This window comes from Cherax quadricarinatus, chromosome 42 (genome assembly GCF_038502225.1).
Source record: "Cherax quadricarinatus isolate ZL_2023a chromosome 42, ASM3850222v1, whole genome shotgun sequence".
Taxonomy (NCBI): Eukaryota; Metazoa; Arthropoda; class Malacostraca; order Decapoda; family Parastacidae; genus Cherax; species Cherax quadricarinatus.
This window is the reverse complement of record NC_091333.1, coordinates 11903166-11916881: the sequence shown is the minus strand read 5'-3', so window position 1 is coordinate 11916881 and position 13716 is coordinate 11903166. Positions and strand designations below refer to the sequence as shown.

Sequence of the window (13716 nt, the reverse complement as noted above, 5' to 3'; positions counted from 1 at the left end):
TTGCAGTACCTGCTATCTGCTTATGCTATTGCTATTTCCGCTATCCCCATTTCTGCTGCATGCGCTATTGTTGTTGCTACTATTACTGCCCCTGATATGGCTGCTCTTACTGCCGCTGCTCCTGCTACCTCTTCTGCTTTTGATATTACTGCTGTTGCTGCTGCAGCTCCCACTTCTGCTATGGCTTTCAGTTTTTTTTTGCAATTTATTGCTATCAGTATCTATCTGTTGATTCCAGGATTAATTAACTGTCAACCATTATATTAACTTAAATGTATGGAACACGTGTCAGTACTCGATAATAACTTAATAGAAGACAGAGACTCAGAATATTGATCGATATGTATACTTCGACTCCCTTCTGGGATCCTCTTCAGCCGTCTGCTGAAGTGGATCCCAGAAGGGGATCGAAATATACAGATCGATCCATCTTCTGAGTTTCTGTCTCCATGTGGGTTATTACTGAGAATTATAATACAAGTTTAATTAGAAATCCAACCCATAAATCAAGTCTCAGATTATCACTAGAAATTTTGGCAAAAGGGAAAATCTCCCCACTATTTAGGCAGAAACATTAATTGCTCACATATTGTCACTACGGTGTGATCCAGTGTCGGGGGCGGTCACAAAACTCACTGCCAGGGTGAAGTGACCCTGTGTCAGGGGTCACACACGTCGCTACCAGGGTGAGTTGACCTAGTGTCTGAGAATGGTGGTTGGGTTGTTCTTTAGAAGGTGGTGGTAGTGACCCCGTGTGACCGCTGGTGAGGTCATCTCTCCCGACCACCCACAAAAACCCACTCACCCACCCATCCGGGACCCAACCCACTTATCACACATCTCACGCTGCCCATTCTCCGTCCACTGTGAGTAACTGATGACGTGTGTGTATTCACCTAATTGTGGTTTCAGGGGTCGATTCATAGCTCCTGGTGGTGGGCAGAAGGTGAGTGGTTGGTAGAAGGTGAGTGGTGGACTGAAGGTGGTTAGTGGGAAGAGGGTGGGTAGTGGGCAGAAGGTGAGTTGTGGACTGATGGTAGGTGAACTGGAGGTGGGTGGTGGGCAGAAGGTGAGTGGTGGGCAGAAGGTGAGTGGTGGGCTGATGGCAGGTAAACTGAAGGTAGGTGGTGGGCAGGTGGGCGGTGGGCAGAAGGTGGGTGGTGGGCAGAAGGTGGGTGGTGGGCAGAAGGTGGGTGGTGGGCAGAAGGTGGGCGGTGGGCAGAAGGTGGGTGGTGGGCTTCAAGGTGAAGATGTGAGCAAGCTTTTGTAAAAGTTTTACGAGTGTTCTGGAGAACTGCGCGCTCTTCCTCTCTCTCTCTCAGACAGAGACAGAGACAGACAGGCAGGGAGACAGAGAGAGAGAGAGAGAGAGAGAGAGAGAGAGAGAGAGAGAGAGAGAGAGAGAGAGAGAGAGAGAGAGAGAGAGAGAGAGAGAGAGAGAGAGAGAGAGAGAGAGAGAGAGTGTGTGTGAGAGAGAGAGAGAGAGAGAGAGAGAGAGAGAGAGAGAGAGAGAGAGAGAGAGAGAGAGAGAGAGAGAGAGAGAGAGAGAGAGAGAGAGAGAGAGAGAGAGAGAGAGAGAGAGAGAGAGAGAGAGAGAGAGAGAGAGAGAGAGACAGACAGACAGACAGACACACAGACAGACAGGCAGAAACAGAGAGATAGACAGAAACAGAGAGACAGACAGAGACTTACAGACAGACAGACAGAGACCGGTCTGACATAAGCCTTGAGCAAGACAAGGAGCCATGTGTCTGACAGCTCAGTATTAAAAGTGTTAAACAATGACTGTACTTGAAGACAAAACCATCACCAGTGCTGGACAAAAAACATGACCTCTGCTTAACAAAAAATATGACCGTTCTTGGACAAAAAAATATGACCGTTCTTGGACAAAAAATATGACCGTTCTTGGACAAAAAAATATGACCGTTCTTGGACAAAACCATGACAGTTCTTCAACAAAAAACAAGACCGTTCTTGAACAAAAACCTGACAGTTTTAACAAAAAACATGACATTTCCTGAACAAAAACACGACTGTATATTCGTGAACAAGGACACTAAATACTACTTCTATATACCTCAACAAGGACAGTCTATGTTGCCTGGAGTCTACCTACCTGGAGGTTATTCCAGGGATCAACGTCCCCGCGACCCGGTCCACGACCAGGTTTCCCGGTGGATCAGGGCCTGGTCAACCAGGCTCTTACTGCTGGCCGCAGGTAGCCCTACGTATGAACCACAGCCCGGCTGATCCGGCACTGACTTTAGGTATCTGTCCAACTCCCTCTTGAGGGCAGCCAGGGGCCTATTGGTAATTCCCCTTATGCTTGGTGGGAGGCTGTTGAACAGTCTTGGGCCCCGGACACTTATAGTGTTTTCTTAGTGTACCAATGGCGCCTCTACTTTTGTTTGGGGTTATTTTGCATCGTCTGCCCAGTCTTTTACTTTCGTAGGGAGTGATTTGTGTGTGCAGATTCGGGACCATTCCTTCTAGGATTTTCCAAGTGTAGATTATGATATATCTCTCTCTCCTGCGTTCCAACGAGTACAAGTCAAGTGCTTCCAAGCGTTCCCAGTAGTTAAGGTGCTTGACAGAACTTATACGTGCAGTAAAGGATCTCTGTACACTCTCTAGATCTGCGATTTCACCTGCTTTGAACGGAGATGTTAATGTACAGCAGTATTCCAGCCTACAGTGAACAAGTGATTTGAAAAAGATCATCATTAGCTTGGCATCTCTCGTTCTGAAAGTTCTCATTATCCATCCTATCATTTTCTTTGCACGTGTGATCATGATACTGTTGTGATCCTTGAAAGTGAGATCCTCAGACATTACTACTCCCAGGTCCCTTACATATTTTTCCGCTCTATTGTATGGCCAGAGTCTGTAGTATACTCTGTTCTAGTTATTATCTCCTCCAGTTTTCCATAACGGAGTAGTTGGAATTTGTCCTCATTGAACAAACGAACAAACAAACATCGAGAAAGGAAAAAAAAACAAGGACAAGACACTACTGATAGATGAATAGAAGTGAAAGTTATTGCTTCAGATGACAAAAAACAAAAACATAGTAGACAAAGAAACCACAAGAAAATTACATGTCTAAGACATTATAGGCCTATGCCTATAAGATGATAGAACCACGTCGATAATATGATAGAACCAGGCCTATAATATGACAGAACCAGGCCTATGATAGAACCAGGCCTATAATATGACAGAATAAGGCCTATAATATGACAGAACCAGGCCTATGTTATGATAGAACTAGGCCTATAATATGACAGAACCAGGCCTATGTTATGATAACACCAGGCCTATAATATGACAGAACCAGGCCTATAATATGACAGAGCCAGGCCTATGTTATTATAGAACCAGACCTATGACAGAACCAGGCCTATGACAGAACTAGGCCTATAATATGACAGAACTAGGCCTATAATATAACAGAACCAGGCCTATAATATGACAGAACAAGGCCTATGACAGAACTAGGCTTATAATATGACAGAACCAGGCCTATAATATGACAGAACCAGGCCTATAATATGACAGAACCAGGCCTATAATATGACAGAACCAGGCCTATGACAGAACTAGGCCTATAATATGACAGAACCAGGCCTATAATATGACAGAACCAGGCCTATGTTATGATAGAACCAGACCTATGACAGAACCAGGCCTATAATATGACAGAACCAGGCCTATAATATGACAGAACCATGCCTATGTTATGATAGAACCAGACCTATGACAGAACCAGGCCTATAATATGACAGAACCAGGCCTATAATATGACAGAACCAGGCCTATAATATGACAGAACCAGGCCTATGTTATGATAGAACCAGAGCTGACATAAATAATTCCACGCCAGACACGCTTCAAAAAGTAAACATGCGTCAGAAACGAACAGACTTGCGTCAATAAACAATCAATCACGCATCAAAAACAAGCAAACAACCGTAAAAAAAAAAAAATGACAGACATGCGTCGAAAACGGACAGACACACGTTTGTAACGGACAAATACTCTTTGAAAACTGCTCTACGTACGTCAGAACCCAACAAATATTAAAAATAAGATAAAAAAAGACAGAAAACGAGACAGACACCGAGAAACAAGAAGACATGCGTCTTAAACGGACAGACGCACCTAAAAGGTGTAGACAGACGTCATAAAGAGACGTGGAAAAAACATGCAGGCATCCCAACTCCATAACAAAGGCGGCAGGTTAAGCCTGAGAAATACTGGGGGCCCCTGAAGCCCTTCTACTCTGTACAGGAAGAGACCGAGACAGGGTGGAAAGGGGGTGTGTAGGGGACAGGGTGGTAATGGAAGGGTTTGTAGGGGACAGAGTGGGAAAGAAAGAGGGTGTGTAGGGGACAGGGAGTAAAGGGGTGTGTGTAGGGGACATGAAATTAATGGAAGGGTGTATAAGAGAAAGAGAGAGAAAGACAGAAAGAGAGAGAGAGAGAGAGAGAGAGAGAGAGAGAGAGAGAGAGAGAGAGAGAGAGAGAGAGAGAGAGAGAGAGAGGAAGGGACGTGTTGGAGACAAGGGGGGGCAAAGGGAGGGAGTATTGCAGGATAGAAAGGGAAGGAAGGGATGGTAGAGGGAAGGAAGGGAAGGAAGGAATGCAGGAGACAAAGAAGGAAGCAAGCAGTTCTGGTGGATTAAGGAGCAGGAGTATAAGGAAGGAGGAAGCAGAGGCGTGTGTAATATTGTGAGATAAGGAAGAGGAGGAGGAGGAGGAGGAAGAAGAAGAGAAGGAGGATGAGTAGCGGACGAGGGAAGAGGAGAAGGAGGAGAAGAAAGAGGAGAAAATTCATTGTGAAAGAGTAAAAATCCCATTAAAGGTGAGGCAGGAGGAAATAACTTCAGAACTGAGAGACAAACCCGTCACAAAGATCACCTTCACTCGAGGACGTCACTTTCCATCACTGTCAGCAGTGTTCATCACTTTTATCACCATCCATCATCATCACTGTCAAGTACCATTATTATTATTATTATTATTATTATTATTATTATTATTATTATTATTATTATTATTATTATTATTATTATGTCATCATCAACATTATTTTTATCAACTCTCCTCATTATTAACGTTTTCTTCAATAGAGATTTCCATGCTAGTATCATCATCATCATCGTCATCATTATCATCACCATCATCATCATCCATAGCCTATAAATCATCATCACTTAACGACCACACTCCCCCTATAGACATGTCAGATGTGACGATAATAATGAATACGATGATGATAATGATGATAATGAGACTAATGATTGTTATAGCCATAATTTTCATTGCTATAATGATGTCTGGTTTTTGATTTCCTTAAACAAAATAATACCAACTTTATTGAACGGTTTAAACTTTCCAATAAGAAAAACTGTCAGTTTTGAGGTTTATTGGTCTCTTTTGAGGGTTTATTGATCAGTTTTGAGGTTTATTGTTCTGTTTTGAGGGTTTGTTGACCAGTTTTGAGGTTTATTGGCCTCTTTTGAGGGTTTATTGATCAGTTTTGAGGTTTATTGGTCTCTTTTGAGGGTTTATTGATCAGTTTTGAGGTTTATTGGTCTCTTTTGAGGGTTTATTGATCAGTTTTGAGGTTTATTGTTCTGTTTTGAGGGTTTATTGACCAGTTTTGAGGTTTATTGGTCTCTTTTGAGGGTTTATTGATCAGTTTTGAGGTTTATTGTTCTGTTTTGAGGGTTTATTGACCAGTTTTGAGGTTTATTGGTCTCTTTTGAGGGTTTATTGATCAGTTTTGAGGTTTATTGGTCTCTTTTGAGGGTTTATTGATCAGTTTTGAGGTTTATTGGTCTCTTTTGAGGGTTTATTGATCAGTTTTGAGGTTTATTGTTCTGTTTTGAGGGTTTATTGACCAGTTTTGAGGTTTATTGGTCTCTTTTGAGGGTTTATTGATCAGTTTTGAGGTTTATTGGTCTGTTTTGAGGGTTTATTGATCAGTTTTGAGGTTTATTGGTCTGTTTTGAGGGTTTATTGATCAGTTTTGAGGTTTATTGTTCTGTTTTGAGGGTTTATTGACCAGTTTTGAGATTTATTGGCCTCTTTTGAGGGTTTATTGATCAGTTTTGAGGTTTATTGATCTGTTTTGAGGGTTTATTGATCAGTTTTGAGGTTTATTAGTCTGTTTTGAGGGTTTATTGATCAGTTTTGAGGTTTATTGGTCTGTTTTCAGGGTTTATTGATCAGTTTTGAGGTTTATTGGCCTGTTTTGAGAGTTTATTGACCAGTTTTGAGGTTTGTTGGTCTGTTTTGAGGGTTTATTGATCAGTTTTGAGGTTTATTGGTCTGTTTTGAGGGTTTATTGATCAGTTTTGAGATTTATTGGTCTGTTTTGAGGGGTTATTGATCAGTTTTGAGGGTTATTGGTATGTTTTGAGGGTTTATTGATTTTTTAGGTTTATTGGTCTGTTTTGAAGGTTTATTGGTCAGTTTTGAGGTTCACTGGAAAATTTTTATTTTGATTTGTCGGTACTGATGTCCTTATTGATGTCCTTACTGTGGATGTGACTTAGCCCTGACTGACTTGGGCCATAGGTGACTTGGACTTGCTTAGCATTGGCCAGTAGGCCTGCTGCAGTGCTCCTTCTTTCTTATGTTCTTATGTTGTCATTGTTGATGTCATTGTTGATGTCATTGCTGATGTCATTGTTGATGTCACTGGAAACTGGAAGGTTTTCATGCCTTGATGTAGCAGTGAGTGAAGCTGAAAGTAACGAGAGGGTAACAGTTGGAACGTCAGCGTAGTGATGTGTAACACAGTCGTGTTATAACATAGATTTGCGTAACTTCCAACGATCTGTTACAGTCATTTGTTGTGTAAAATGACGAATTATTTAACATAAGTTTAGTTTGACACTTCCAGACTGGGTGGTGTAGGGTATAGGGTGAGGCAGTTGTAGGGTGCAGGGTGGTGCAGGCGTAGGGTACGAGGTGGTGCAGGTGTAGGGTACAGGGTGGTGTAGTGTAGGGTACAGGGTGGTGCAGGTGTAGGGCACAGGGTGGTGCAGTGTAGGGTACAGGGTGGTGCAGGTGTAGGGTACAGGATGGTACAGGGTGGTGCAGGCCCACACTACGTCTGAGTGTGGGAGTATGGGACCTTGACTTGAGTGACGTCAGCTGGTAGTGGGGACAGGAGACTCGCCTGCCCACTCTACAGTGTTAAGAAATCTGTCTCCATTACGAAAACCCGATGAAATAACGAACTTTACCAGGCATCTCTGAGTAACGTACTTCCTGACAGTACCCACACTTCCTGCCAGGGGTACTAGCCAGGTACTATCTCTTTTAAACTACCTGCCAGGGGTACTATGGAGATATATATTACCCCTTCTGGCAAGGATACTGAAGTTTGGAACCCCCTCTAACTTCCTACCAAGGATACTATGCAGATATTACCCCTTCTGGCAAGGGTACTGAACTGAGGTTTGGTACTCCCTAACTTCCTGTCAAGTGTACTATATAGATACCAGGTCGCCTGGCAGTGGTACTGGGGCCACGTAGCGCCCCTTCCACCTTGGCACTATCCACACTTCCTAGCAGGGGTACAAGAGAGTATTACAGGTCACAGTACCCTCTGCAGGTTTTTGTGTCAGACCCGTCGTTACAATATCAAAGCCTGACGCTCTGATTACACAGGTATTACTTATAATGTTAGGTTAGTGAGCTAGTTTGTATCGTTACTTTAAACACAGTCGTGAACGCTGAACATTTCTGGCTCACTGACTAGAACAGAAGAAACTGTTTTACTTGTGTTTGAGATCATGTGTTATGAAGGAAAAGTAAAAGGGCGTGATAACAGATTTAGTCTTGTGTGTGTGTGTGTGTGTGTGTGTGTGTGTGTGTGTGTGTGTGTGTGTGTGTGTGTGTGTGTGTGTGTGTGTGTACTCAATTGCACTTACCTAATTGTGATTGCAGGGGCCGATTCACTGGTCACTACTAGATCCACTCTGTTCCATGAGCTTTATCATACGTTTTCTTAGAGCTGTGTATGGATCCTGCCTCCACTACCTCACCCTCCAGACTATTCCACTTCCTGACAACTCTATGACTGAAAATATACTTCCTAACATTCCTGTGACTATCTGAGTGTGTGTATGTGTGATCGTTTTTTAAGTGTGTTATCTTTCTAGCCTGTTATCTTTTCGTACGGAAACATTATCAGTATGTACTCTGATGTAATTAGCTATCTATATTTGCAGAGATGATCACTGGGTCTCGTCTCTTAACTCTTGACCAGCTAACGCAAGACAGTCATTTCCTATACAGAATATTTATTTGTTTGAGATTGTGTCTGGTATCCTTGTTATGGAGAGTGAGGTTCTCCTGTTCTCAGAATCACCCATCTACCTCCTCTTTCTTCCTGGCACTTCTTAATCATTTCAAAGTTGAGAAAATGCTTATCGACATCCCTGTGTTCATTTGGGTATGCAATTTTTAATCTTACCCCTTGTTGCATTTTGGGGAAAGGGCTTATCCCTAATAAGTAAGATTATTAAGGTACAGGTACGCGTAAATACAGTTAAACAAATTATCATACATAGTGACATGTGTAAGTCACCTAGGATAACCCCCCAAAAGAGTCAAAGTAATTTATTTCCATTGGGGCCCTTGTCTACCTTCTCTATGTCCCGGAGTATTTTACATATTGTGATCATATTCCCTCGTGTTGATGGTTGTTGGTGTGACATAAGGTCTGGTGTGTGGGCGGGTTCTGCCACCTGCTCAACAAAAGGGTTGACTGGGGGTCTTACCTTTAGTGGCTCCTACCACTGCAGCCGCTATCACAAGCAGCAGTATCGTTCCTTGTTCCTGTAGCCCCATCCTGTGTCTTGGTGTACCCACACGGCCCCTCACGACACACCAAACACGCACACAGGGCTCTCACAGGTCCCCGACACGCACACACACACACGCGGAGTGAAGGCACACCAGAGCGACTTGACACACCCAACCTCACACGAGTTCCAGAGGACACTGAGTAGGCAACCTGCTGGAAGTCTCGTCTACACACAAACACGCACACACACACACATGAAGACACACGAATACATGCGCATGCGCTCTCCGGAGTCTTCATGGTCAATTCGTCCCACGCATAAACTAACCTTTCAGTTGTGCCAAGAATCGTCGACCTGATTTGAATTTTAACAAGATATTTCGAAGGCATGTGGGCTTCCCTTAGTGGACAAAAATAGATTCCCCAAATAAAACAACATTTAAAATTTAACCTTGTTCAAAATCTGGGTAGATCAGAAGGAAACCATCGTATATATATATATATATATATATATATATATATATATATATATATATATATATATATATATATATATATGTATATATATGTATATATATATATATATATATATATATATATATATATATATATATATATATATATATATATATATATATATATATATATATATATATATATATATATATATATATATATATATATATATATATATATATATATATACACATATATATATATATATATATATATAAATATATATATATATATATATATATATACACATATATATATATATATATATACATATATATATATATATATATACATATATATATATATATACATATATATATATAAATATATATACATATATATATGTATATATATATATATATATATATATATATATATATATATATATATATATATATATATATATATATATATATATATATATATATATATATATATATAAAATTTATATATATATATATATATATATATATATATATATATATAAACCAAAAATAGTTCTCAAATTTTGCAAGGGTTTAATCCAACAGTTTTGGTGTTCAGGGAAGCGATACCAGCGATCTTATGTAATTATCACTATCAAATCATTTAGTTTAGCAAACATGACCCTGACATCCTGTGGTGGATGAGGATCATTAAGAAGTGTTACAAGGGTTCACAATAGAGGCGAGAAATGACTTCTAAACCAGCCTGTAGAGTTAGTGTCGTGTACAGAGTATCGTGGTATTGGAGACCAGGTCTCGTGTCTTGGAAGATCATTGTTGTTTTGACGATAAGGTCTCCAATGTTGGTATGCCAGCGAGGTCCTGATGACCAGGTCTTCAATTCTGGTATGCCAGCGAGGTCCTGACGACCAAGTGTTAGGGAGAGGGGGGCCAGTACGGTCTTAACGACCAGGTTCTACATCTCAGGGGGTATCCAGTGTGGCCCTGAGGGCCAGGTGCCGTACAATACAACAAAGACGGTACATAGGTAGACACGAAAGACGGTAATCCTTTTACTGTGTTCCTGACTGAGGTCTTTGTTTAATACTCTTGTAAAACCCTGCCGGACAAGGTTCGGGTCTTAGTGTGTCGTGCTGTTCTGTTGTCATGGTGACTTGGAGTGATAATGGTGGGGGTGAGCATGGTGTGGAAGGATGGTGAGAAAAGAACTGTGTGGTGGCTGTGAGAGTGGGAGTCTGTGAGTGGCTGTGGGTGTCTGTGAGTGGATGTGGATGTGTGAGTGGCTGTGGGTGTCTGTGATTGTCTTTGAGTGGCTGTGGGTGTCTGTGAGTGGCTGTGAGTGTCTGTGAGTGGGTATGGGTGAATTGTTTTTGTCTTTGTGTGTGTGTGTGTGTCTGTGGGAGGGAATGGTGGGGGAGTAAGGGAAGGTAAAGTGTTGTTGTGGTGCTAAAATACGATTTATTGTTTTAGTTCTCCCTCCCTCCAACCCTCCCACGCTCCTCTTCCTTCTCTCCCTCCTTCTTTCTTCTTACTCTTACTCTACCTCCTTCCTCTTCGCCCTCTTCCCCTCCCCCAATGTCCCTCTTTCCCCTTTCCACGAAAAACTAGCTGTAATAAACGACTGGAAGCAACAAACTTTAGGGAGGACATTAAAGTGCATGGTTGCCAGGAAGAGAAGAGAATAAGGAAAAGAGAAGTGAGAGGGAGGAAAGAGCTGAACCCAACATCATTTGTGGAATTGGTACTTGTAGTATACCTGAAGAGTGTTCCCGGGGTCAACGCCCCCGCTGCCCGGTCCATGCCAAGGCCTCGCGGTGGATCAGGGCCTGATCAACAAAATGTTAGTGCTGGCCCCAAGCAAACCGACGAACGAACCACTGCCTAGCTGGTCAGGTACTGACTCTAGGTGCCTGTCCGGCTGCCTCTTGAAGACAGCTAGGGGTCTATTGATAATCCCCCTTACATATGCTGTGAGGCAGTTGAGCAACCTTGGGTCCCCGACACTCACAATAGATACAAGACAATGTCTCGAGCCACGTGACAAAACAGGTCAAGAAATATCTGCAAGAGAACAATGTCAACATTATCCACTGACCAGAGAACAGCCATGACCTAAATACCATCAACAATTACTGGAATGAAATGCAAGCAGAACTTCATTCCCAAAATTCATCATCCGTGTCACGCTTGGCAGAGATTGTAGATGAATGGTTCAAAGAACCGACACGTTGTTAAATTAGACACATGTGCAACTCTTGGGTATCTATTCAAGATTGATGGACTGACCACATCGACTCGAGGTTGAGGGACTGATTACCTCATTCTCCTCCTGTTCTTCCAGTTTATCCTTCGTATGGACTGATGAAGCCACTGTGTGGCGAAACGTTTCCTCAATAAAGATACCCAAGAGTTGCACATGTGTCTAATTTAACAACTTGACAGAGATGTTTGTAAAAAGCAATTGGATTCGAGAAATGGATTTGCTTCACTCAAAAAAAAAAATAAATAAAAATCTGATCCTCTGGCTGAAATAGGTAACCACATCTCGCGGGAACATAATTAAATATTTTGCTATTTAAAAGTCTGTAATTCTGCGGTGACCTAACAACACTGGTGGAGCCTGTTGCGAAGTTTCTATTTAACATTGTGTAAATATCATGGGGTAACGTTTCGCCCGACAAGTACTCGATGAAGCCCAGTGTTGGGTGAAACGTTGTACAAAGAAAGCCAATGGAACTGTGTCGTTTTATCGGAATGTTTGTTCTTATGTACAACTCATGTGTGTGTGTGCGCACGCACGCACACACACACACACACACACACACACACACACACACACACACACACACACACACACACACACACACACACACACACACACACACACACACACACACACACACACACACATAAGAACATAAGAAAGGAGGAAGGCTGCAGGAGGCCTGCTGGCCCATACTAGGCAGGTCCTGTACAATTCATCCCACTAACAAAACATTTGACCAACCCAATTTTCAATGCTACCCAAGAAATAAGCTCTGATGTGAAAGTCCCACTCAAATCCAACCCCTCCCATTCATGTACTTATCCAACCTAGATTTGAAACTACCCAAAGTCCTAGCCTCAATAACCCAACTAGGTAGACTATTCCACTCATCAACTACCCTATTTCCAAACCAATACTTTCCTATGTCCTTTCTAAATCTAAACTTATCTAATTTAAATCCATTACTGCGGGTTCTCTCTTGGAGAGACATCCTCAAGACCTTATTAATATCCCCTTTATTAATACCTATCTTCCACTTATACACTTCGATCAGGTCTCCCCTCATTCTTCGTCTAACAAGTGAATGTAACTTAAGAGTCTTCAATCTTTCTTCATAAGGAAAATTTCTAATGCTATGTATTAATTTAGTCATCCTACGCTGAATGTTTTCTAACGAATTTATGTCCATTTTGTAATACGGAGACCAGAACTGAGCTGCATAATCTAGGTGAGGCCTTACTAATGATGTATAAAGCTGCAGTATGACCTCTGGACTTCTGTTGCTTACACTTCTTGATATAAATCCCAGTAATCTATTTGCCTTATTACGTACGCTTAGGCATTGCTGTCTTGGTTTAAGGTTGCTGCTCACCATAACCCCCAAGTCCTTTTCGCAATCTGTATGGCTAAGTTCTACATCATTTAACTTATAAGTACTAGGGTTATGGGCACTCCCAAGCTTCAGAACCTTGCATTTATCTACATTGAACTGCATCTGCCACTTTTCTGACCAAGAACAGAGTTTGTTTAAATCCTCCTGAAGTTCCATAACATCTACGTTTGAATCAATTATCCTACCTATCTTTGTGTCATCGGCGAATTTGCTCATATCACTAGTAATTCCCTCATCAAGATCATTGATATATATTATAAACAACAACGGGCCCAAGACTGATCCCTGTGGAACGCCACTTGTTACAGATCCCCACTCGGACTTAACCCCATTTATGGACACTCTCTGCTTCCTGTCAGTGAGCCATGACTCGATCCACGAGAGCACTTTTCCCCCAATGCCATGAGCTGCCACTTTCTTTAACAGTCTATGGTGCGGAACTCTATCAAAAGCCTTACTATAATCTAAGTAAATAATATCAAATTCTTTATTGTGGTCAACAGCCTCAAAAGCTTTACTGAAGAAAGTTAATAAATTAGTTAGACAAGACCGGCCTCTTGTGAATCCATGCTGAGTATCATTAATCAAGCTATGCTTATCGAGATGGCTTCTTATAATCTCAGCTATAATTGACTCTAGTAATTTGCCTACAGTTGAGGTCAGGCTTATTGGGCGGTAATTTGACGGTAACGACTTGTCCCCTGTTTTAAAAATAGGAATTACATTAGCCATCTTCCACATATCAGACACTACACCTGTTTGAAGAG

At 41.7% G+C, this 13716-nt stretch overlaps 1 protein-coding gene across 2 annotated transcripts in view; it reads right to left on the bottom strand.

Annotated features, from left to right (window-relative positions):
- The window catches only part of qsm (Zona pelucida superfamily protein qsm), a 145623-nt gene extending 136579 nt beyond the window's left edge, over positions 1–9044 (bottom strand). Inside the window, exon 1 of one of the 2 annotated variants that reach the window (XM_053786412.2) lies at positions 8804–9044. Coding sequence is in view for 1 of the 2 variants with exons in the window: in XM_053786411.2 (XP_053642386.1) it covers positions 8804–8873 (70 nt within the window). In the remaining variant the exon portion in view is untranslated. The remainder of the gene's footprint in view (positions 1–8803) is intronic. The other variant, XM_053786411.2, reaches the window with a different exon arrangement.
- Between the last annotated feature and the right edge of the window lie 4672 nt (positions 9045–13716).